This window comes from Pteropus alecto, unplaced genomic scaffold, assembly GCF_000325575.1.
Source record: "Pteropus alecto unplaced genomic scaffold, ASM32557v1 scaffold20, whole genome shotgun sequence".
Lineage (NCBI taxonomy): Eukaryota > Metazoa > Chordata > Mammalia > Chiroptera > Pteropodidae > Pteropus > Pteropus alecto.
In genome coordinates this window covers 42,994,787-43,022,310 of record NW_006436298.1, presented here as the reverse complement: position 1 = coordinate 43,022,310, position 27,524 = coordinate 42,994,787, and the positions used below count along the sequence as shown (strand labels likewise).

Here is a 27,524-nt window from a genome sequence, read left to right as displayed (position 1 = left end):
GCAAGGGATGCAGGCTGCCTCTAGAAACTGGGAAAGACAAAGGAATTGTCCTCTAAAGCCTCTAGAAAGGAACACAGCCTTTCTGACTCCTTGATTTTAGTCAAGTGAAACCCATTTAAGATATCTGATCACCGGAAATATAAAATAATACATTTGTGTTGTTTTAAACCACTAAGTCTGTGGTAATGTGTTATAGCAGCAATAGACAACTAATATGGTAGTAATACATGCTATGAAGACATTTTTACTTGTAACTCCATCAAGCTTACCTGGGGTAAGGTGGGTAAACTACTATGTATGTGGTAGTTCAGCATACCTGGCCAAGTATTTCTAACAGTAAAGCATTTAGGAAGCCTATGTGCTTTCCTGCTGGTCATATGCCCTCAAAATTATGAGTATTTTTTAATATGAAAATCAATTTTTTTAATTTTTATTTTTCACTTAGAGTTGACATTCATTATTTTCTAGTAGTTTCAGGTGTACAGCACGGTGGTTAGACATTTATGTAATTTACAAAGTGATCCCCTGATTAGCCTAGTACCCACTTGGCACGATACAGTATTATTGACTATATTCTTTATGCTGTAATTCACATCTTCATGACTATTTTGTGATAAAATGTTTTTTAAACTTTAAACATTTTGATATTTTTTCTGCCAGTGGATATATGGGCAGAGTAACTAGGCCCTGTGAGATTTTCAGTAACTGACAGTAACTTTGAGACTCCCTTAATTCTCCCAAAATGATAAAGTTAAAAGATAAGACCCTTTGTAAAATAAATTAATTGCATGCTTATAAAATGTGCCATTATACTAACTTTATTCATCCTAATTTAGTATATGTGTATGTACTTATGTGTATGTGTACATGAACTGAGTGCTGAAAGCCAGAGGTACCATATATAAATATATATATATATGCATATATATATGCATATATACACACCTTTTGAAATAATTTTCTCCCTTGGCGAAAATTCCTATATATTTCTGAGTTTTAAATTTATATGATTGTGAAGACATTATAGAAAACTGTCAATCAAATTAATTGTACCCATATAATTTCAAAAAGAAATTCTAAATATCCACCCCCACTTTTAACTGCAAATTCTATTTAATGTAGGATGTAGGAATATTTTAGCGTATGTGATGACATGTAGAAGGAAGGACCTCTGAAGGTAAGAGTGTCTATGGTCCACAAGAGTCTTCAAAGGGCCCTGATCATGTCTCCCTATGGTTTTCCTCTCACATTAACATCCACCTTCTTTTACATTATCAGCCTGTTCCCTGATTACACTTGAGTTTTTGACTCCCTGTTCAATTACCCACTGACAAGCTTGGAAATGAAAAAAGGAACGTGATTTGACTTCAGTTAGCAATGAGGCATTAGTGAGTGTACTTGTACCACCTCTATATCCGCCCTGTGACATATGTTGCATCAAGTTCCATATATGGCTTACTTTCCATTTTTATGATAATGAAAAAAGGTAGTCATAGTGCAATAACATACTAAGCTAGAAGAGTCCTGGGTTCAAGTTCTTCATGTATAATGGAGAATTTGGCCCAAATAATCTCTGAATTCTAAAACATCTATTTCTACACCTTTTAGGGTCAAAATAATACTGGGCTTTGCTTAACAATTGAGGACCAATAGAAATTCTTACCTTTCAGACTCTCTGTAGCTGCAACATTTCCAGTACAGATCAAAACTACCTGGAATTTGGAGGCAGATAGGCTGTGAGAATTAAACTGAGATGTGTATCCAAATAAGTGATATCCAGTGTACCATTCCTTCTATAATTCTTCAAGTTGTAGTCTGTTTACTTTTGTAGTTTATTCTTCTTGAAAATTTAGAAATTATATTGTACATTTGAGGTAATCTCCTGAAAGAATAAATCTGTACAAGGAAACGTAAATTGTAAGACTTCTTCCAAGACATAGATTGAAAAAAGTTTACTGGAAAGATTTCATTTTTGTAGGGTTGTGTCTGGAATGACCTATAATGCAGACTCCACTATCAAGAGAAAAACAGTCTCCTCATTTCAAGACAGGTGTAATATTTCTAAATTACTATATGCATCCAGAAGGACCAACATAAGTTCAAAACCCTTAAATAAACCAATCTGTAACAAAGAACTGTGAATTTGAAAACAAAGCATCATCAAAATTAACGTTGTCTAAATCAGGCTATTTTCCTGGTTTTAAAATATCAAGCTAAGGTTTTATTTGGATTTTTTTTTTTTTGCGATAATAAAAATTGTTTCTTTTCAGTATAAATTTTTCCAGAAAGAGATTATATACAAACTGGATATAATTATAAGGATTTTAAAAAAGGAATGCCAAAGACTAAAAATAAATGCAGAAGATATTTTGAACAATGATAAAGTTCTTCTGTGCAAAATCTCACTGCAAGTACTGGCATCATCTGCAGATGGTCAGTTAAGAATGATCTGAGGATACTATTATAACTTAATGCTAATATAAACTAAATGTTTGATAATGCCCATGTACCTCCTTTACTTCTACTTCCTATGTTACCAAACTCTTAAAAATTGAAGCTGTGCATGTACATTTAGTTTAATTCTGGTCTCCTTAAGAAATACACATGCTTAATACAACACACAATAATCTTTCTTCTAGTGTTTACATTACATGGTAATGGTTCCTTGTACCTCATAAAATCACAAGTGTCTCCTTTACACTTTCCATTTTATACCCCAATAACAGCATTTTTACCCTTTCTCATGTGAAGTTTACCAGAACAATGGTATATTCAAGTAAAGATGTTGTAAGATAATTTCCTGCAAGGTATTCTAAGGAAATCATTTCCTGACAATTAAAATCCAGCCAAGAGCTCATTGGTGCTGTTACAAAAGAGAATGACACTTCCGATAGAAGAAAAACAAGTAATACCATTCGATTGCAAAGCCGAGATAAATAACTGGTAGACGTGACTAGAGTACTTGACTGGGATTTTCTGAGCATTCATTTTCTGATGAATTCATTATCCATTTTTTTTTTTAAAGGAGTTGTTTGTCTTTCATATATCCTAAGATTAAAAGTAAGGAATAATGAATGTCACTGATCACTTTTCTTATAGTAAATGAATGACTAGAAAAGGTAAAGGTATAATCCTGACAGTTACTAAATTCAAGAAAAGATTTTACTGAGGGGTAAGAGGTGCCTTTTATTGTTATCAGAAAACCTGAAAACACAGATGGCTGTCATTTGACAAATAAAAATCAAGACTAACATTATTAAAGTAAACAATGTCAAATATTTTCATGGATGCTAATACTATGCAGAGAAACATGTTTTCTTCCATTCTTAGAAGTTAAAAACTGATCAGTAACCAATTGGGAAGATTTCATTCTGGCTAAGCCATGGGTTGTGATCTGCCATATCAATCTGAGCCTGCTGAAACTTTCCTAGCTGTCAAGCTTAACTCTGATATACAACAGATATGCCCCTTATCCTTCAGAGTCCCTGACAACTGTTCCAGATCTTGTTTCTCTTGAGATTTTAACAAAAGAAACTTCCTTTATTAATAGCCGAATTTCTTTAACTTTGCTTTTCTTCTTCCACTTATCTAAAATGGTACCTTAACTCATAAATACTACAAATAAATTTCATTTAACAGGAAAACATGAAGATTTCCTAAAGTTGTTTCGCAAATATCTTAAGAGAATCCTCTGCAGCCTGTAAAAGCCTTTATCAGAAATAAGAAAATTAGCAGGCAGACAGATTAAATGGCTCATGCCCTAAAGTTGCATCTGCTTTTGTTAGTGAATATTCAAATTGTTGAAAACTATAGAACATATAGTATACAACAGTTTTACATGAACAAAACATTTTTAGAAATAACCTATCCCTTAAGGAACTGGAAAGCTTTAGGAAAATAATTAAGAACTTACTCTTTGAATTTTCTTATGTGGCCAGCGTTCTCTATTTGCCTGGGAATTTTACAAGGATGAAGCTTAATGAGCAGTTCATAGGTTTTGGATCAGATCAGAGTTATGGTCAAGTCACAACTCTGTCACTGAATGGCTGGGAGACCTAGGGCAAGTAAAGGTAACCTCTCCAAACTTGTCTCTTAGTAACAAGGAAAATAACATTTACCTTAAAGGTGATCAAGAGAGCCTTCATATTCTCCTCAATCTTGACTTAAATGTTAGAATTTTTCCTCACTATAGGCCTCTCTTTTCTTAGAAATTTACTTTAGAAAGCCCTCGATTTCTAAATTCTTTCTCAGACCTTTGAAATATAAATCTTCCCTCAGCTTCTTCCCACTTTTACAACCCAGGAATGTTTCTCAACCTGGAGTCATCCTTTTGAAATGTGGTCATCAGGAAAGCTAGCACTCCTGACCCATCTCCCAATCTCTGAGGGAGGGGAGGAGCCTAATTTCCATAAGCACCAATTAGCAAAAACAGATGACCCAATTCTGCTGGTCAACCTCTGCAGCTGTAGGTGCTTTCCATTACCTCACCACAGGGTAAAAAACTCTCCTGCCTTTTGTTTCAACTGAGTTGAGTTCAGTCTTTTTTTCCCTTATTGCAGTAGTCTTGACCTATATTGTAATCTTCTTGAGTAAAGTCATTCCTCCCTGTTTAAGCCATCTGGTGCTAGTTTTCTTTGACAAGAGTTGTTACAAGGATTAAATAAAATAGCATATATAAAATACCAAATATTGCATATATTTGCTTAGTAAATAGTTGCTTAGTAAAAGTTTTCTCCATCTCCCTCTCTTTCAAAGCACACTATCCTCTAAATAAATTTCCCTGGAAATCCCAAATGCCTCTTTTCAAAGATCAGGTACAGTGGTATGAAATGGCAGTTAAACAACTTTTTAAAAATATCCCTTCCTTTCTTTTTTTTCTTTTTTTCTGGAAGAACAGACTCAAGGAATCTAACAGCAAGTTCTATTTCCAGCATCTGCTGAGCCGGCTTGAATGGTCTGCACATTAGCGCCAATAATAATGATGGGGCTTTGACAGCTGAATCCTGGCCAGAGGACACAGGTCTCCAGCCCAAACACAGCACCATCCATACCAGATTTCAAGCAGAGAGGGCAAATATTACGTTCCCAAAGCCAAATTGCAGGTTTCCTCTTTGGGAGTTGATAATATCATGAAACAAAAATATCAGGGTCATAACATCAGGAAGCACAGAGATGACATGTTCAAAGCAACAGCAAATGTAAAATCTCAAAGTCCATTTTAGTCTAAATATGCTCCAGAGTTAAAACAAATTTTCTCCCAAGTCACTCTCTCTCTATGAAAATAATAAAATGTAAATCACTCTCAGCTCGATTTTCATGAATATTAAAATGGTCTCTTCTCTTTTTATTCTTTAGTACGATTACTCCTAAGACTGTCTGGAACCATTTTTATACCCATTTAAATTAGGTTATATTCCTCTGAACTTTGCTACATGACTTCTAAAGGTGAATAATAAAAGAACAATATGGATTTTTGAATAAAAGTAATAATCGAAGTGTTTTTTCAAAGGTGTCTTTTCTATTATGCAATAAGCAATCGATGACATATGAGGATCTTCTCCATTGGAGTACTTCAAAATTTTTTTTAGACTGAGATATTGTACAACTTTTCTCTACCTGCATCATTCCATGACAGGCTCCACTTCATGTATATTAACTGGCAATATTTATTTCTAAGAGTAATTACCAAAAATCAGAAAAGGGCACTATAAATTATCTAAAATTGTTGCTATCTTTAATATTTTATATAGAATTGAATACTTTTAATGATTGTATGTCCTTGTTAGCTATATCCCATATGTCAAACATGAGTTTTATTTCCTTAGTCAAAGAGCATGAAAACAAAGGATTAAAGAAAATTGAAGTTTGTTAAAGCTAGTGTGGAGATATATGCCGATTATAAAGAATAAACATAATAGAATATATAATCTTGAAGAGGTTATGAAGAATATAATTCTTCTAAACATTGAAAATTGACTTCCACTTCCTACAGAAAAACAAAATAGACATTTAAAGTTTGTTTACATTTTAGTGGAAAATATCAAGGTATGTATGAGTTTATTATAATTAATCAACATGACTTGTATAAAGTAGAATTTGAGAGAGGCCATGAAGAATATAAAATTTCTAACAATGCACCTTGAGCAAATGTGAATAACTGCTGACTAATAATGACTTATTGTCATAAAAATTAAAATAATATTCTATACTCATAATCAGTTTAGAATTACTAATCTCTAAGTACATTACTGATAAGCAGTACTCTCATAATGCACACAACTCAACTTTTGACCTTTGCCATAATTTAATAAGTAATTTTACTTTTCGTTTTTTAAAACAGACATCGACCCTGTGAATTACAGAAACTTTGACTGGTAAGGTAATAAATACACAGAAGGCATATATTCCCCACTATAAATTTACCTTAAATGGATCTCTAGCTCAGGAACTAATTCCTTCTTTTTAGATACTGTATTAACCAAAACAAAATTTTAATGCTCCACATAAACTCTTCAAAATATAGATTTCCAAGTACATTCCTGTCTCTTGATCATTGGGGAAAAGGAAGATGTAAGTACTGCAATTAGAAAGAAATACTATCAGATGTATCATTCTCTGTATACTATTATTTAGTAGTTCATAATCATGCTGATATCTTAGAATCACCTGAGTTATGTTTGGGCCCACATGAAGCGATTCTGATTTAACTGGTCCAGGATGGGGCTCAGGGTGTAAATCTTTCCAGGTGATTCTGATGTTTAGATAGCATCGAGATCCACATTGGTATATTAGGAAAGCGAAGGAATAGACTCAAGAGATCTAAAATATTCTTCAGCCATGGTACTCTAGTTTCTATATCATAAAATGCTAAGAATTTTTTGAACATATATTCTCAGATTCCTTCAGTTTCTCCATTTGGAAAATAAAATCAGGTTCTCTTTGGAGCAATTAACACCATTCTTTTATGGAAACTTTGCACCCTTTCAGATTTGCATCATACCCCTAGGCCAGTAAAGAATGGTAAAGAGAACCTCAAGCCAATGGAATCAGTTTCCCACACTCACAGAAATCCTGGCCCCCATCTCTGCCTAGTTCCAAAATCCAATGGAAATCCTGCTTTTCATGTGCTACCCACTTAGAATCTACAAGTGTATTTTATTCTTCTCCACCATCTTCACTGGTGTTTGTTTCCCATCTCCCCCTTTTAAGATGCTGTTTTCCTACAAAATTCATAAAGGAATGTGAGAACTTGTGTCCTTATATTAGCTTCTTTATCTGAAATTTGACAGTGAAAACAAAACAAAACACAATTCTGTGTTTCCTTATATAACCTCAGGTGAATCGTCATTATCTAACTCATTATTGAAAAGTTCCAAAGATACCTTAAGGTAGTACAGTGGGTCTTCAGACAACTTTGTTTCATTCAATGTTGTTTTCTTATAACATTGATGAGAAAAAAAAGAAAAAAAAAAAATCAGTTCCGGCAAGGGCCATGGTCTGCATGAGTTTGCACGTTCTCCCTATGTCTACATGGGTTTCTCTGGGGACTCTGGTTTCCTCCTGTATCCCAAAAATGTACGTGCATGTGAGGCAAATGCGCATGTCTAAACTGTCCCAGTCTGAGTGAGGGTGGGTATGTGGGAGTGTGCCCTGAGATAGAGGGTATCCTGTCCAGGGTTAGGTCCCACCTGGCACCCTGAGCTGTCAGGATCGGCTCCAACCACCGGCAACACTGAAAAGAAATAAGCAGGTTGGAAAATAAGTATCTTACTGTTATTATTCATCTTTCTTAAATGTATGTATAGCTCACATTTATTTTAATGTTTAATATTAGAAGTATCTATTTAGAAGATTGGTGATGTTTTTGTGACCAGAAATATGCCGTAGGAACTTAACTGTTGTTTGTATCAATTAGCCTATGGTAAAATTGGTTTTGTCATATGTATTTTGGTTAAAGTCGCAACTTTCAAGAAATTCTCGAGACAGTAAGTGAAGACTTACTGTAGCAACTGCCAAATCCAATTTCATTGCTCTGTTCTTTAAAGGACTAGTGTGTTTCAAGTAATCAGCAGCTATTTATATCAGCTTATAGGTTGCAAGAAATCCAAGATCGTTTCCTTCATTTCATGGGTTAGGAAATTTACGAGGACTAACCTTTATAACTGTAAGCGACGTAAATGTCACACTTTTAAACTATCGATAAAGAAACACATACACACTGAACCAAAGATATAAAAATAGTCTTTGCAAATCTTCCCCTAATCTTCCCAAACACTGCAAGGAAAAATACATTAAATAAGAGCAATAGAAAAAGATATGAGAATAGGAAATGATAATCAATAAACACTTTGTTGTTCATTCTGTGAATTCAGACAACAAATACACATTGAGATGGATGTTGTAGCTCTGTGAGAGTGATTTTATCAAGCATACTAGAGAGAATGTCCCGTACTCAGTTCGTATGGTAGACACTCAGGAAATAAAACAATGTGAGGCTTCAGCTTAGGAAATAAATTTGATACAAATGCTGAACATATCAATGGGAAACTAATTAGAATTTTCTCAGGGAAGAAAACTCATATAACTTTGTGTATTTATTAGAATAATGGAGACAGGTTTAGGGTGGTTTAATAGAACGTCATCTGATTCCAGCTGAAAATTGTATTTACTTCTTTTATCTTTGAATCAGGCACTGCGGTCCTTGCCAGTAGGAAGTACTCCTTCTTCACCCATTTACATCATGATAGTGATTTGGACAGAATTTAGGATGAGACAGAGCTTAAATGTATGCAATCAAAAGACTAAATATAAGCTTAACTAAAAGCCTCCTTCTCAAGAGAACAATTATAGGCAGACCTGTCTCTTAGAAACCCCTCTTATCAGCGGTAGCCTTATCCTCAGAAGGAAAAACTGCTTTTCCCCATGTTGTTAAAGTACAGTGTAACCTTAAATTAAAAATAAAAACATGTAAAAGAGTTACATGTTATATAACTTTAGTCTGTGGTGGAAAGTATAACATTCATGTATTCAGTAGAAAATTTCAATTGCTTATTTATTTCAATTTTCTTTTCACTTCCCTTCTTTCCACCTAGCACTTTCTGCATATGTGACAGCACTTTAGATTATTAGCTCATATTTTCTTGCTTATTTCTTCTTCTCTGCCAAGATTCTGACTCTCGCACACCAACATGTAGCAATATGTCTTCTATGGGAACTGCTTGTTTTAAGTTAATAGGAATAAATTTTATATCAAGTGAAGAAACTTACATTTCTGTATATGAATTTGCAAGAGTTTATTTGTCTGAGTATGAGGTTGATTTTCTAGCCTATTAAGTAAAGGGACTTGAGTCAATCATTAAGCTTCTACTCTAAAACATTATGATTTTTGCCAGTGGATAAATGACTACTTTATATAATATCGCTAATTTAATAGAAGATATACTTAAATTTATACACAATTAAATTTAATTACTAGTTGGCTTTTTTTTAATATTGATTTTTATGTTTTGTTTTTAGAAATTTTACCTGTGTTGTATCCATTTTACCACTGTGGTGTTTCTTAAATTTTCTTTTCTTTTATTGATTGATTGATTGATTAATTAGGAAAGGTTTTGGCTAAATGGTGGAAATTTACAGAGCAGGATTTTCAAAACCATAACAGAAAGGAGAAATTATTTCATGCTGGGGCCACATGTCCAAGGGGAGTTGTGGCAATAGGAAGAGAGGCATGTGAGAGGTTAGTAGTTTAGACTGCTGGGCTGGCTCCGTCTTATCAGTGTTGGTCTCCCTAGATTAAGAGGTTACAAAAGTAGCCTTGAAAGAGTCTTTGTTAGCACTGCTAAATCCAGAGTTAAGAATTTTAAATAGCATATTATCCTGAGCCTTCAAAATTTCTGGGCTGAGATAAAATGTTAAAAGGAAAATTTCTCTGTTGGATGTCTATAGAATGAAGTGGAAGCTCAGGCAAGAGGTCTATGACCTGGCAGGTGGCAAATGTAACATGAGAATTGAGAGGATAAAAGCCTCTCTGAGGAGAGTGTCATTGGTAATGACATTACAAGTAAAAAAAAAAAAAAATTGGCAAAAATTTTAAATTACTTGAGTAAAAAGAACAAGGGAGATGCAAAAGTTAAATACAGGTAAAAGTTGTAGCTTCGACGATTAGAAGAATTACTGGGACGCTCCTTATATAAAGGAGCTGTTTTTAATATTAATTCTCTGCAAGACTGATAGTAAGTCCAATCAGAAAAAGAAATCTATTAAAAAAACAGAACATCAGCATTGTATTTCAAATGTCAAGCAAAATACAGTCATTATCTGATACAACTCTGAAGTTTTAAAAATGAGATAAAATAAATTTAAATATTCTGTTTTGTCCTAAAGAGTATAAATTAGTAGAAAATAATAGTTCAGGATAATAATTTTGGATGTTATTAGCAAATTCTTTTCTTATACTTTAAACAAACACTTTTAAAAGATTTACAAAGGCCTATTGGTATTAGACTTTAGTTGGACAAATTCTATTCTAAATGGATTTACTTATATGCTATTAATATTATCATAAATTAAAATTAAGCTACATTTGTCAAAATGGTTTAATAGACTGCGCTTACTGTCAGAGTCACCTCACATTTCTATCATGTTCATTTTCTGACTTGCTAATTCACAGAATTTAATAAACCAAAGATGAGATATCTATATATAAACTGGCAGGATTCTAAGAAAATCGTTATGCTTACTTGATAACAGTAACTGCAAAAACATCTAAGTAAACTAATTACCTTAAAAAATAGACAAATAAAATATCATTAGCATTAACCTAGGCAAATATGAATCAACCCACTAGATTAACAAGGAATATGGGTAATTTGGCAAGAAGTATCAGGGATTGATGACAATGATTTGCATTTGTTTGAGGTTTTACAGTTTGTAAAGTACTTACACATTCATAAAATCATTAGGGCCTTATAACAATATGTTGGAAGGTGGTACCCTCTAGAGGAGAAACACAGAGTAAAATGTTAGGGGACTGGGTGGTAGTAGAGCATGGTTAAGTGTATTAATATCAATGTTACTATAGTAGACATAAAATGTGTTAAACTGGGCAATTTGGGTAACAAGTACAGAACCAAGAATTTGTTCAAGAATAGACAAAATAAAGCAAGGAAAATGCACATCATTTCTATTTTTGTGACCACAGAGAGACATGAGCTGAAAAGGAGTTGGCGTCTGAGCAACTAAATGAAGCAGAAGATAAGACTGAGCTGACGTATGTGTGTAACTCACTCTGTGTCAGCGGAAGAGCTTTTATTCCAAACAAATAACATAATAAAATGCAAAACAAAAACATAGAGTAAATAGTAATTAGCTACATTGCTATATACAGTTTACTTAGCTCCAACCTAGAAATGCTATAAGGAAGAGTTTGGGAAGTGTTTCTGACATATGCAAAGAATGAGGTAGAATAATTTAGTGATTCTGCCTATTCAATAACTCTGAAGGCTTCAGACTTGTCAAATCCTGAAATTGCCTATCCTTGTTGCTTCATCCATCTTAACTTTCAGCATTGCTGCCTAGAAAAAAGCCGAAGCTTATAGTCCTGATGCCTTAGAGGTACATTTAGGCGTTGTGCAATTGCAGTATCTTTCTTCTGGTATTACTCTCCTCGCCCCTTAGATGTAAAGGAGGAGTGGGTGAGCCCGGAATATACAAGGGGAGGAGAGGAATGACTTAAGGGCCCTGTTAAGTAGGAAAGAATGGCACCATTACCTTCCTTTTAAAGCCAGCCTCAGAACTGGTTAAGCAATTTGAGCAGGGACACTTAGGAGTTAGGAAAATCGAGACTCAAATCCAGGCCTTCTGGTTTCGAATTTATGTTTTTATCCTAATACACTACCATCTAAATTAATATCATAAATACACATCATAATTTACACCATCAATAGCATAAATTTCCATAATTTTCATATTTCTTTGACTATTCTGGATAAATAAGTGTTTTCAAATTAGGTTTATCTATCCTTATAGGGATAATTATTCATATAGTAACCTAATATACTTGAAAAAAATTTTTAATTAGACATTCGACTAGTGAAAATATAGCATGCAATTCTAAAATGTTGAACTACAAAATGTAGGTTGGTGAGTATCCTCATACAGAATGCAAATAAAGTAAGTAAAGTCTGTCATAGAACTCATCTCTCATCTTAGTAAATGTCAATTCCCTTTACCAAGGTATATTCATATTATACACACACCAAAAAGTGTCCCCTTTAAATAGTGATGTCATGACTGATGCAAAACCATATGTGGATCTCCTTTCTTTTCTGGGCACATGGCGGGGACAAATACAGACATGTGCACATGACTAGTTTTGACCAATGATGTGTATATGGGCCAAGGTAAAAAACACACGGAAGAGTCTCCAGTCGTCCCCTCCTCTGTTGTGGCAGCCCTGGAAGAACACACTTGAGTAGATGGCAGTTCCACAAAATAACACAGCCTGTGTTGCTGAATGACTGTCTGAGAGACTCCTGCCCTGCACAGTGTCCTGGCCTCAGGGCGAAATTGGAGGGAGCAAGGACTAACTTGGATGCCTCTGAGATAGCGGAGTTGTTTGCTACTGCAGCATAGTCCAGCCTATCTTGACTTAAACAGAAATATACTTTTTTTTCTCCCATTTTATATCTTCCAATAACTTCTTCAGGCAAGTTTCAGTGAAACGACTTTCAGCTCTAAGATGGCCCATACACCATGCAGGTGCTGAGCTTTAGGCATTTCTGAAAGGCAGAGAAGAACTTGGGCTGTGGAAGCTGCCTACCTGCCTGCCTGCCTACTTACCTGTATTATAATTCTCGCTTGTCCACTTCGTGCCTCTATGACCTTGGGCAGAAAGTCATATAACGGGGATAATAATAGTGTCTAAGACATTGGGTTGTTATGAGGGAAAAAGAATGGTATGAGAAAAAAATAACGCATAAAACATGTAGAAGAGTGTTTGGCATAAGTAAGCCTTTAATAAGGGTTAGATAGCATGTCTTGTCACCAACTCTAACCCACTTGAGGGCACACATTGTTTTATTTAACTGGTCCAAAATTCCCTTTGGTGATTAGGAGAATTACAACTACATTATCAAAGTGTGGAAAATCATTCCTACAGTCTAACAACAAAAGGATGGAAATGCTTTTATTAGAGGCTCTAATGCACTGGTGTTTTAGTGGTTCAACAGAGTTGATCTATTGCTTTTTTTAGCTGTAGGGGTCAATGTTAAATAGATGAAATTCACAAATGTAATGCCAATAATGGAAGTGACACATTCAGGGTCAAATGGCATTAATACTATGAAATTTATACTAAAATAACAGACAGCCTTTGAACTTATAGAAAAAAACCTGAACGGCGAAGCCCCTAGTATAATACACAGGAAAACGAGGCTTGCATTATTCAGCAGCTCATTCATTATAGACGGTAACTAAATTGCCTAAAATCACTTTCATATTCTGCAAAGATCAAACATATTAAGAATGTCAAAACAACATTAGGTAACCCTTTTCAAAAGTCAAAATAACTGCTAAGAATAAAGAAAAAATTTGCAAAGTTCAGGGCTATGAAGAACACAATTACATGGTGATGTAGTGGAGAAATATTATGAGGAGTCATACTGGCACTCAAATGCCAACCCAGTCACTTACTAAAGGGTTGATTTTGGTAAAATACTGAAACTGAGATCCTGGATTTCTTCACTTGTAAATCAGGATATTAAAAACTATTTTACACATTTATATGAGACTTAGAGAAACTCTCTATGTAAAGAAATTCTAAGAAACTTATGTAATTTCATAAAACAGTTAATAATATTAGCCTCTCTTTGGTCAGTCTAGAAGTCATAAATTATAAGCAATATTTCCTCCTTATTTGGCCTTTGCACAATTCTATACCCTATATTGATTTAACTACATTTTAGAGAGGTTTATTTGCAAAGCTTCTTTATGTTACACTTTAGTTTTTCAAAAAAGAACATAATGATAAATCCTAGTGCTTCCAATGAAATGGCACCCTGCATAATTGCAGCTCCACTAAGATGTGGCTAACTGCAGTTTTATGTTCAACACTGCTGTGCGCCCTAATGGTAGCATCACATCTGTCATTATTTTAGAATCAGGCAACTTGAACAATTCTAGAACTCCAAAATGTTTAGCCTAAAAATGTTAATACAGTGTCAAACTGACCCAGAAAACATCATGTGATTTTCTGATAGTGTCTGTTAATCATCGGAGTCTGTGCACTTTACCTAATTATGTGATATGGATTTTTATTGCTCATAAATCACTTCCTTAGAAATCATTGGTATGCACTGACGTACATTACAATGCAATCTCTTGCTACAAATTTGATTGCACATTATAGCAAAATGTGCTACTAACAGTGAATTGGGAGAAAGAAACTGAAGCAGGACAATTACAACACTTGACATTGTGTTATCAAATATTCCATGGATTTAGTCACGGCAGTGATTCATGACTTGATTACACCAGTCCCAGTGCAATTACATGTGAAATTACTCAGGCTTTTCTTCAGGGAGCATCCAAAAAGAGCTATAATTAGAGCCTGTAGATAAAAGGTCTTGCATAGTCTCAAAGGCTATGTGTAGGTGCTGCTCTAGGTTATGTTAAAAGCAACTCAACTACTGATCTGTCTGAAAAAATCTGTATAATATAGTGCCTTATTCCTTTATTCATTAAGTAATTAGATGTAGATATAACTCAAACACAAGTTTTTTTTTAGGTTAATGAAACCACTTCAGTTAATAGCCAACTCACTTTTTTTTTCTAGAATATATTAAACTAATGAGGGATGGTATAAATATAATAATATCAAATGGGAAGAGTGGGAAATTTTCGTATGCTCTGTATTTTCCAGAAGATATTTTATATTTAGCTTAACCATGACCTAAAAATATCAGTTTTATTTGCTTTTAGAATGACTATATCTACTGGGAGATAGAATTTTGCTCAATTTTTATTTTCTTTTAGTCTTTTATCAGTAGGGATACAATAACCTTCTCATTACAAAAATGGACAATCTTTGTTTAAATTAGCATGACAAAAACCTTTCCTTTCCTAAAATTTAATGAATGGATACATTTTAAAATATATATATTCTATCTTACATTAAAAATGGATATTTTCATAAGCAGTATTACTATTTTGCATTTTATAGAAACATCACCTCAAAGGAGTGTAGAGGCTAGCTCTGTATACACTACTCTGTGTGAATAAGAGTGTTCAGGTACATATCGTGGAAGAAAAACTACCTTAATGATTTGAAGAAAGCATTCCTACTTTGGCATCTTCAGGAAGAGGAAATATATACCATGTTTTATGATAATTTAATGGATGATATGCAGAGCTTGCACTTCAGAATTTAAATTTTGAAAGCAACGTTGGCTGATTACAAAAACTACACTGCCACTTATAAAACTTTAATTACAAGATTCCAGATGCATATTATGATGCTCTATGTTAACTGCTTTTCATGTTTTACAAATTTATATGTATTTTAAAGATATAATTAAGTGCCAGTGAATGTTGCTAAATTATCAGTTAGGAAAAAAAAAAACAAAAAACTATAGCCCAATAAATTCCATACATTAATGAAAAAAAAAAGGTAACATATGGAGCAAATAAACTTAAAAGTCCTAACACTGCTATAATCTAACATTTAATGTCGATTACATAATAGATAAACTGTGTAAGAGGCCAATAACTATAACTTTTTTAGGTTGGGAATAACTCAGTTTTCTAGGCCAGCAGTTACTTATAAATGTGTTAAATAAAAACAGGTATTGTAGTTTTGGACATATGTTAGAAATCAAACTTTAAAAGATGGTCTTTCGTGGGGTAGTTTGTCTATACTTTGAGGCAGAGTTGGATTTGAACCTCGGAAGCTGTGTTGAGGCATCTGGCTCAATGTCCTTATTCAACCAGCTTGAATTATTTAACTTATTCAACTGCTTTATTGCAAATAAGTTGTCTACTCTGTGGATGATTTGTTGTAGCTAAGAAGCTTTATGTTGAGATCCAGGTTGGCTCCCAGATATCAGTGGATTCAATGTCTGAAACTATAAGGTAATTATTAGGTCACAGTAACTGGCTGAGGAAGGAAGATGGACCTAAGAGATAAAACTGCATGTCTTCTAAGACGATTTATAACATCCAAAGGTCTAACATTGGATAAACATTTGAAAAGAAGTAATTATTTAAATCTAGAAAGATAATGAAACCCCGGGTTTATATATTGAGCTAAATGGATTAATTAAAAAGTTAAGAATATATTATTTTGGTATTCAATAATCAATTATTTGTTTACTTAACTCATATTTACTAAACATACTGATCACACAATTAATAAATTTTAATTATGGTCTTTCTTGATTATTGGTTTTATGTTTTGTCACTTTCTGAAAAATTCAATTTATTCTATTTGCTTTATTTTCATGTCCAACACACACAGAACAAAAATCATGCTGAGTAAATTTTTACCATGACATCCTCTATTATTTTTACTCTTTTGATTGTTCCTTTAAAAAATAAAGCCTATTATTTTTCTGTCATGGTGCCTAAAAGATCATCTTTTAACAGGAAGTTATTTAAAAATAAAATTCCAAATTACCATTATATAGCTTGAAAAAGGCAACAAAGAAATATGGCTAAAGACTACCCCCCTTGTAGCAACAAAAATTAAAGTTTAAAGATCAAAAGCCACATAGTCAAAAGATTACAGTACTCTTAATTAAGATTGCAATAAACAAATTTCAACAAAGATGATTTCCCCAACTCTTGTCACTTAATCTACATATTTTGGTCAGGCCTGTACCTTTCATCATGATTTTAGGAGAGATAAGCTCATTTCTAGTTCCAGGGCAAAACATCTAATCAGTCCAAATCATGGTAATTGGGAAGTAAACTCGGTCCATGGGTGGGTAAGTGGCAAATTAGACTGAAAAGAAAGATCTTTACTGGATGTTAGAAGGAAAAGATTTCTTCTCTTCTTTCTATAGAATAACAAAGACCCCTGGCATATTTCAACTCTTAGGGGAATCAGCTTAAGGCTAATGCTAAAAACATCCTGTTCCAGAAGCATCTTTTACCTTCCCCTGGGATTCTCCTGTAAATGGGGTTCCCTAAGGAAGACAGAGAGTCTGCTGAGGCTAGAGGCAAATCATGCCACTGTTTCAGTGTGTCCTGGAGGAATGCTAAGTGTGGGGGAGGGTCTACAAGGGTTGCCAGTGTAGGAGGCATTCAACAGATGGTCCTTGAGGGACCAAAATATATAACATGAAAACATGTGAAGTTCTATTTATGACCTGATTATTATATTTAACTTAGAAAATTCTGACATATATTCACTGTGATCCTCTCCAAACTCTGTCAGTGTTACTACCCACCTGAATGAATACTAAAATCGAATTAAATGCACCACTACTTCATTTTAATTCTGAAGAACATTGTGTTTTGCCATTATCTACTATTGTTTATTGACGTATATTTCCACCAACCAAAATCTTTCATGACCAATATAGTTGAACATATAATCATGTTTGCATGGTATAGAAAATAAACTTTTTGGTATTGTCCTCAGCATTCAATAATGCAAAACTAGTAGCAAACATCTTTAGAAAAAATAATAAAATAGTCTTTCAGAATAAAATTTCTTATTAAAAAGTATTAGTTCAAAGTTAAACATAAGACGTTATTAATACAGAGAGAGGTTAGGCAGGAAAAAAATGAATCAAACCCCATCTTCTTATAGTAAAACGAACTATTTGAAATCTTCAGGTCACTGTTTGTCATAGTCAACTGAAAAAAAATATATATTCAGCCTTTTCATCATTCAGTTTTTCGATGATACAACTTTTTAAATAATCTATATCCAGGATATAAACAATGTACGATATACTTACCAGGTGATTTTTATGCCACTTTGCTGAATGCAGGGTTAATATATTTGGGCTTTTTATTGCTTGAGTAGAAAGTGCTCATTACTTATTATTTTATGTTTATAATATAAAAATCAAAATAAAACAAAAAAGTGTTTTTAAATGGCATACATCACACTGTTGTAGTGGTTGATTTCCTCAAGATCGTCTTCTGTGGTTTTGGTGCAGTGGGAGGAGGCACAGTTGCAGGTCTGAGCGGGGGGAAGCTGTTACTGTGGCTTATTCCCAGTTCTCCATTTTCGAGTGGAAACGGAGGGAGGTGGGATGGAGGAGGGAGGGGAGAGCCTCGGTACGGAAGCTTTCCCGGCGGGTGGACGGGTTCGCTGTGTAAATGGATCTCACGGTTTTTTATGTTATACCTGGTGTCACAGTCAGGACAATAGCCATGGTACTGCACTTTTTCATTAAACCGAACACGTTCCCGAGGCCCTGTCTGGGGACACCTGTCTTTGTCAGGTCTGTGCATCAGAGGCTGCCCCGGAGCCTTGTCCGCGTTACTACTGGGTATGCAGCAGATGTCTCCATTTGGAATTTTGTTCGGTGCGCGTGGTAAGCCTCCATTTCGTAAAAGGGTGCCATTGGTCTTTACAGGATTGACAGTGGGCGCCACCCTTTGAGGGTCTTCACACTTCACAGGTGTCAACCGTGGAGGCGGTGGTGGAGGGTTTGGCTTTCTCAGGACCGTGAGGATAGCAGATGGGTGTGCTGGGGGCTTAATGAGAGGTGCGTTGGCCTGCACTTTGATCTTCTCTATGCTAGAGGCTGTTGTGCCGCTTGAGCTACTATTCAGAGTGTCCGTTTTGGAGCTGTCGGTCATCTCATCCTCCAGCTGTAGGTCAGAGGTCAGGGTATCAATCTGGTCAACCACCTGGTGGAAAGGACAAGGTAATTGTGTTGAAGAACAACAGAAGCAAAATAAACTAGAAACAATTCCTGTCTGGCTGTAATCTGCCATGGGAGCCTTGACTAATGCTGAACTGTGTTTTCCACTGCTGCTTAATGTTTTCATTCAATACATTTACAGAGTAGCTACCATAAGAGTGCCAAATGCTTGATAACACAGTGATTTCACATGCCTAGAATACAACACGCTATTTATGTATATGTTCTATTCCTAACTCTGGAAGATAAAATCCCGATTCAGAAACATAATTTACTTTTAAAAACAAGAGGAGGGGACTTTGCTTAGCATGTAGAAAGCTACAAACATTGATCTTATGCTAAAAATGAGGAAAAACCATATAATCTATAAAATCATAACTTTTCTTGAGACCATAAGAGAACAAAGATCACAAGGTAACTAAGTGAACTGAACTGCAAAGAGTTTCAAGCCCTCTGAGGATACAGCAAATGTTTCAACTTCAGAAAATCACGGGGAAAAGAGGCAGCCTCCATCAAGTCACAACCACCACTCAAGACCTGCAGCAGATGCAAGGCAGAAGCAGGACAGTTAATAAGGCTGGCAGAGCCATCACACCATGATGCAGGTAAAGGTGACCCGAGTAAAGGTGACCAGTTCTGAAGACAGGAAAATTGGGTGGCAGCATGTCAGGCAATGCAGTTTTAAGGAGAGTCTGGCAAGGCCATTGGACAGTCATGGAGTTAAAGCTGCCCGTGGCATCTCGCATAACAGGCTTGCCTTAGAGTCTCTGTTCTGTTTAGTCACAGTCTGGGAACAGCTTGTGGGAAGGACTTTGATTCAGTTGCTGGATTTCAGAGCACAGCAGCTGGACTCTCAGTCATTTACATGCCTCGCAGTCCTCTAGAGATCTTGGAGGTCATTTTCATGGCTGCCATACGTGTGCTATTATGCATACAAGGATGGAAAAGTTGTTTACATTAAAAATTATTTTTGTATGAAGATAGTCCCTTCATTTCAGGTGCTTCCATTTGTGCATTTTTCTATCCTCTCTTACCCAGACCTAAGTTTGTTCAACTGTAAAGCTACCTCCTTGACACATTGTGATGGAACTGGGCTCAAAATGAAAACATCATAACCAACTAGAAATTAGGGAGGATATAGAGATTTCACTTCTTTCTCATGAAGGTCTTAAGTGACTGGTTCATGCTAATGCAACCAGAACTCAGCTTTCTATTTTAACTCCTAAATATATCTTAAATCCATATATTTCTATTTTCTTTGATTCTAGTCTGAGCCACCATTATTTAAAATATGGGCTATCCAGAGTCACCTGGCTTCACCTTTAATTTCTGTAGTCTCAGTGATCTTTTTAAAATAGAAATAAATGTGCTCTTGTCAGCATCCTGCTTAGAACCTTTCAATGCCTGTTCATTTCTCCTGTGATAAAGATCAATTCTTAACATGGTCTCCAAGTGTTGTGCTAGTAAGTGTTTAACAACTTGTTCTTAGGGGTGTAAGGGAATCTTGATTGGAAACGTTTACCAGTTCTCACAGTGGAAACTTCAAGTTAGTAAATTCAACATCACAGAAAGTGAGGTTAGGAAGAAATGTGTAGTAGCAGATCATTATAAACATAGAAACATACCTATAGAATAGACATATAGAAAGTCAGGGGCACAAATAATAGTAAAATGTAGAAAAATAATTATGAATGCCTGGGAGTAACTAGAAAACCTTTATTTTTATGTAATTTATTTAACATAAGTTTATATACATACTTTTGTTTTTAATAATGGTTATTTCACGGTTGACTCACAAAATTTCTAAAAATATAACAGTTGGCCCTTTTTTAGCCCATATAAGCCAGCACATCACTGTCTTTCACTCCTAAATAACTCTATATCCTCAACTCTAATCAGTGTCCCTCTCCTCTCTGTTCTCAAACCTTCCAGGTCTTCTTTTAGATCCTCATAACTGTGAATCTGTTTCCTGCCATATGACATTTGCACATGCTAATTTTTCCTCTTTAAATACTCTGACCTCATTGACTCCAACTCATCTTCAGAATCTTAGCTCAGTTGTCACTTATGAAGGAAACCTTCCCCATACTACTGCAACTCCCCTTATAGGTCAAGTTAATTTGTTAAATATCACAAGTGATCATCATATTTCTTTCATTCAGAGCATTCACATATTTTTTAATTGTATGTGCAGTACTAGTGTGAGCATTGGAATAATGTTTCCTCCCTAGACTCAAATCTCTGGGATCAGGAACCTTGTTTGTTTTTACTATTATATCCTAAAGGCCTAAAGTAGTGAGTGGCACTCAATAGAGGCTCAACAAATATTTGTTAAGTAAATGTATTGAGGGTTATTCCTTTAATTCAAGCATGAGCAAAAGCATTTTCTGTCCTTTTTGAATTGAAGGTGCTGTTACTTTAAAAAGTCATACTCGCTCCGTTATTCTAGAATAAATAGAAAAAAGAAGAATTTAGCTATAAACGATCCACAGAGCTGGTGGCACATTCTCCAGCTCTAAGTCAGGTATCATAAAAATTAAAGTGAGTGGACATTTAAAGAATATGAGAGATAGAGGGGCAGTCTTGGCTCATGAGTGCTGTGTACTATTTAACCTAGAGATATTATCTACCCTAAGCCTCCTATCATATTAAATATCTGCAATAAAGTAGAGAAAGCTAGTGTACTATGATGGAACTAAAGCTGGTGTTCAGAGATGAATAAGTACTGTCTGGGTCCCTGATGGTTTGATAATTCCTGGATGGTTTTAGTCTCTACATTGTTATTTCCTCAGTGCCTACGAAATACCAATAGAATAAGGGAAAAAAAAAAAAAAAGTACTACCTTCATGGAGCAGGGAATCTAGTCAAAGAGCCTGATGTTAATCAGGTACTCAAGCAAATAACTGTAAAAGTACAACTGGCCCAAGTGCTCTTAATGAGAAATACAAAGTATTATAAGAAGAGAATAAAAAGACCCCATCAGAAAAGTCAATGAAGCATTCCTGAGGGATGAGTTGCAGTTAACTCATAGAAGAGGAGTGATTTTAACAGTTCACTCAGGAAAGAGCCCGTTAAAGGTGCTTTTGAAGAAGACTCCTTGGTTGAAGGGCATGGCGAGAGATGACTTTGGAGAATTAGGTAGCAGCTAGGCTGTGACAGTCCTTGTTATGTTGTGATAAGTACCACATATTTTTAAGAAGAGTTCCAGAAGCAAGAGGAACAATATTCAAAGAGAGTATGAACTGGTATTTTTCAAAACTGAACCATAATCTAATTTTAAAAATAACAGAGCTTCAAACAGGAAAATATAAGCAAACCAGCACTCAGACATACCACAGTGAAAATATAAAAATAATTTTATCATCACTGAAAGTAATGATAAAACTTTTACAAAAATAAGAAAAGGAATCACAAATATTTATACAGTAACAAAAATTAGGCTCACAGGAGACTTAAACACAACAATAGAAGCCTGACGAAAATTAAAAAAATGTGTTTCATGCTGAAAAAAAGTAATTGGAATTATAATATAGTTTAACTCTTCTGTAAAAGTGAGAGTGAAATAGACATTTCCAGACAATAAAGACAAAAGAGTATATGTCTTATAGCTAGTTGAAAGCACTGATAAATGACAATTCTGAAAAATGTAAAAAATTGGAAGAAACATAGGTGGGTGAAGAAATCGTTAAATAAGTAAATCCAAATATACATAGGTGGGTGAAGAAAGCGTTAAATAAGTAAATCCACATATACATTGATTAGAAAACAATAATACACTAATGACTAATTTGAAAGAGGGTTAGAAAAATGTAAAACTAAAATACAAGAAAAAATAACATGTCTGGAGAACAGAGTTAAAGCATTTTTGTTGTGTAAGGAATCAGTATCTGGTATTGATTAACTTTAGGCTTTATTAAGTTAGGAATGCATATGAAAAATTTTAGGGCAAATACAGAAATAATAGACACATTTATAACTTCCAAAATAATATAAGGATTAAAGTGTAAGAAAAATTTGGCAATTCTAAAAATGGCAGATAATAAGAAAACTAAAGAAAGCACAGTAAATAGAAACAACTGTATAAAATAGAAGAAAAAACTTTAAATATCTTAGTAATCGTAACGAGTACAGATTAAAACAATTTATTCAAAAGAGCCACCAATATTGAATTTAAAGTGATAGAAATGATACAGTAGACAAGTAATCAAATGAAACTTAATGCACTTATATTAATACTAATCAAAAAAAAACCTCTAAATCTTTCTTAAGCAAAACAGTATTGTATCAATACTGATTTAAGAGAAAAAATGAATGAAACAAAATTGAGTTCATGTATACACGTGAAAAGAATGAAAAAAGGTTGTAAAGAAGTAATTCACATTAAGGTGAACATTAAATTTCTTAAAACCATGGAAATACACTCACTCTCACTAGTAAACAAGATAGAACAAAACAGAAGAAAAAGGAGATAACATTTCATATTCAATAATTTATTAAAAAAACAAAACAGTCTGATAATTCCAATTCTTGGTATTGATGTGGATAAATGGGAACTTTAAACATTGCCAGCATGAATGTAAATTCAGTCATTTGAGCAACTTTTTGACAATGTCCTAAAAACTGAATAAGGTCCATACCCTATGGTACATGTCTTTCAGGAACAAAGACTTGACTACTCTAAAGAAATGCTACCAGAGGTACAGGGGTTGAAAAAGTATAAGAAAGTTCCTTGCAGGTGTTTATTTGTTTTGTCATAGTAAGAAAATAGAAATAATCTAAATATCTATTAGTAAAAAATTAGGTAAGTAGATATAAAGTAGTTCAAATGAAGTAACTATAGCTATATGTATCAGCTGGGATAAATCTCAAAAATGTAATGCTGAATTTAAAAAGCTTTAAAAATATATTCAGTATATATATTGCTTATATATAGAGGTGTGCGTAGTTTAGTTTATACGACGTGAAAATAAATAATACACATCAAGGAGGAAGAGGAATGGATGTTGGGAGGCATCAGCTAGGTAGCTGAAATACTTTATTTTGCTTAAAACTTGATGTAATTAAAGTGTTAACATTTGTTAAGTCTGGGTTATATTTGTTATATTAATTTATTTATTTTCTGTCATGTGTGAAATACTTTATAATTTGAAAATAAAATAAATATTTAACATTAGTTAAAGCTAGAAAAGAAGTAATTCTTACAGCTGCCATGTGGAGAACATATTGAAGGGTGCTATAGCTAATTTACTTGGCTAGTTAGACGCTATTGCAGCCAAGTGAGAGATGAATAAATTAACCAGACAAGGAATACACTGTATTCTTATTATTACATCTCTGTGTTTTGCTTAAACTACTTCAAAATATCATATTGCAAATAAAGAAATCATAAGCACAGGAATGATGGAATTAAAGGGGAAACAAAAAGAAAGAAAGTAGACTGAGCAGACAGATTGCAGATTTTCGGTGATGAGAAGACAGCATGACACTAATCATTGACACTAATCATGACACTAGTCTAAGAACATCTACACCTAAACTTAAGGTGCAAAGGACAAATCTATCTCTACAACTTGAAACCGAGTCATCTGTCCAAGTAATTGTGGCTGCTTGGGTCTGTGGAGGAATTTGCTAATGGTAGTGAAACAGAGATTTAAACAAAGGATAATGGCAGGCATGTCTGATGACTCCAGAGGTTTTTCTTAGCCTCACAAACAAAGAATCTATGGATGGTTAGATTGTGAAAAAATTAAGAATAATGATAACTGTGACTTAGGAATCACATGAACTCAAGGTTTTCACATCTGGGAAAATATTCCTAAATATTTTCATGAAAGTGAAGCAGATTTGAAAGAAATTAAGTGATTATTTAAGTATGTTATTTGTGGGAATACAAAATTCAGTTTACATTATTTTATAAATATTGAACTATAAAGAATAAAAATAAAGACCGTAGAGTTATCATTAGAACGAAATTCAGGATAAACAGTTTTACTTAAAATTTAAAAAATATTAGGAACTACTTTTCCCATATTCTCACTGGGTTTTGTCCTTTTATCATCACAATTGCCTTAATATATTGGAAGTATATATTTACGTGTGTTTTCCTTCTGGCAGAGAGCATAGTGATTGAGCATAGTAGATAGTCAATAATAGTATGCTGAGTGAAGAAATTAGATAAATGTAGATTCTATGAGAAAAGTCATTTCTTGCCCTTACTTCCACCCCTCCCCAGATTTCTCAGCTTGGCTCAGATTTTCAATGTCTTCAACCCCGCCAATTCCATTTGGTCCAGAAGCATATGGGAATGGATTAGGTAGTGCAAACAGAAGGCAGAAACAAAGTTGGTGCGATAGTGAATTCTCTTCCTATGCTGACTCTTAAATCCTAGCTCCACAGCTTGGCATAGTAAAATTCCAGTGATTCTCCAAAAATGATTAAGATAGTTTAAGTATATATTTAAACTATATAGCTCTAGATAAATCTTACTTATCTTGTTGAATTAAAAACCACATAACATATAGTTCAATTGCCTTAAAAACAAAGAAAACTCTCAATTTCATGGAATCTTTTTCTAGGGGCCTCCTCAGTAACAATTCTCAACCACTGAATTTCAGTTATAAACATAAAGGAAAGAAGGAATTTAACCCCAAGTTAAATATATACAGGAAAATTTATGAATTCTTCTAAGATATTTAATATTGATTTATGAAAATAAGCACATTTTGAATTTGTGGCAAGAGCAGCAAAGAACTGAAAAGAGAAATGAATGAGAGCCATAGGATTTCTACCAAGATAAAGAGACAGATAAAATCACTCCCTAGCTATCACTATTAGACCATGCTCTGTCTGAATCCAAATGTGGGCTGTCCAAGAGGTCTGTCCAACAAAAATACACAGAACAGCAACTGGCGGACCCAGTGAGATCCTCCCTGGGAGAGACGAAGCAGAAAGTAATGGAGACACCAGTGGGGCTATTCCAGCATGGAGACAAGAGGGCAAGTTCCCTCATATTCATAACTCACTCTGTTTCCATTTTTAACATGTCAAATTTTAAAAATAGGTCTCTGTCTGTCTGTCCACCTACCTACCTACCTACCTACCTACCTATCTAATCTATGCTGTTGATCTAGTGAAAGGATTAAAATAGTTCATCATACAGTATATGACTTTGTGTTCCATTGCTGCATCACAGTATTTGTTAAATGCTGCATGTGAATTAATATATATGATTAACTCTTGTAATTATTTTGTGAATGGTAGAATAAAATTGAATTATACTTATGTTAGAAAAAAATTAATAACCAGAAGCATTTATATTATTCCACCATTAGGTCAACTCTGCTTTAACATTAATTTATTTTGTAAAAAAAATCTATGAGAACTTTAAAACATAGGAGTGGCTCAGGCTTCTCGACTTTTAGAAAGGCTCAGTGATCAGTAATGGTTGCTCAGGTGGTGAACACTCAATGCTTGTGTCCCAAGGCATGACTAGATTTGCCTTGGGTTCTCACAGCTGTTTTTGGATTTCTACAGAAGCTGTTTTGTTTTTGTTTTTAAGAACATTATTGTTTCTTAGAGACATGGCCAATCAGCTGCTGAGATACTTCCACAACATGCCAAACATCTTAATAATACAGTTGTCTTATCTAATGCTTATTTATTCTCCTTGTCCTGGATATATTTGATAAGAGTATACATTGTTGATAATGGAAGTAATCCAAGGGTAAATAAGGCAGTATTTTGAAGTTGTCAGAGACCCAGACTCTTTCTGCTGTTATACCTAGGGTATGGCCTCCACTTTCATGTCCAAGTTCATAGCTGGACCTCCAGCCTTCATATATGCATTTCAAGGAGAAGGATAAAAAAGGGTGGGAAAGGGACACCTAGTCCTTTTTAAGGAGATTTTTCAGGACATTTTATTCACTTATATCTCACCAGCCAAAATTAACTTATTTGGATGCAAGGAGGCTGAGAAATATAGGCTTTTATCTAAGGTTCAGTGTGCCAAGTGAAAAGCTATGGTTCTACAAAATAAGAAGGGAGAAAGATATCTCAAACCAACTTGCATCCTCTACAATAGACTAAAACATAAACACATACCACAGACCCCCAAATCACATGCATCTAACCTTCCATGTTGAGAAGTAAATATGAAAGATTCAAACTGACTTAAAAATGTTTAATTTTTTGAAATTTTTTTTGGGAAACAGAATACAGTATATTTTTGAGAGGTGTTGTTGCTTTTTTAATATTCACACAAGTGGTAATTCATACTCTGTTCTCTGGAGCTAGATTAGCTTTAAAAATAAACAAAAAACAATCATCATTCATAGTCAAGCCTGACCAATAGAAAAGCAAAATAAAGCTATAATGTAATTTGTTTTATTTCTTTGTGTGTTCAGTTGGGATTGAAAAATATTTATTGTGCAAATACTATTAATTTATTATTGTATGAGATACTAAGAATAAAAAAATAAGGATTACAGCTAAATAGGGATTTATCATATGTACTTAGGGTCTTCCTCCCCAAATTATATTTAAATGAAAGAAATAAAAATAGTAATGAATTCAGAAAATTTTCTGAATTTTTTCTTTTATTATTTCTTTGATTTGCCATCCATATTTTTTTGGATGGTATAAATT

The 27,524-nt window shown here is 34.1% G+C and overlaps 1 protein-coding gene across 1 annotated transcript in view; it reads right to left on the bottom strand.

The window, feature by feature from the left end:
- Positions 1-17,511: 17,511 nt before the first annotated feature.
- The window catches only part of PRR16 (proline rich 16), a 159,252-nt gene continuing 149,239 nt past the window's right edge, over positions 17,512-27,524 (bottom strand). Inside the window, exon 2 of the mRNA XM_006913307.1 lies at positions 17,512-18,867. Coding sequence (XP_006913369.1) covers positions 18,112-18,867 — 756 coding nt within the window. The 3' untranslated portion in view covers positions 17,512-18,111. The remainder of the gene's footprint in view (positions 18,868-27,524) is intronic.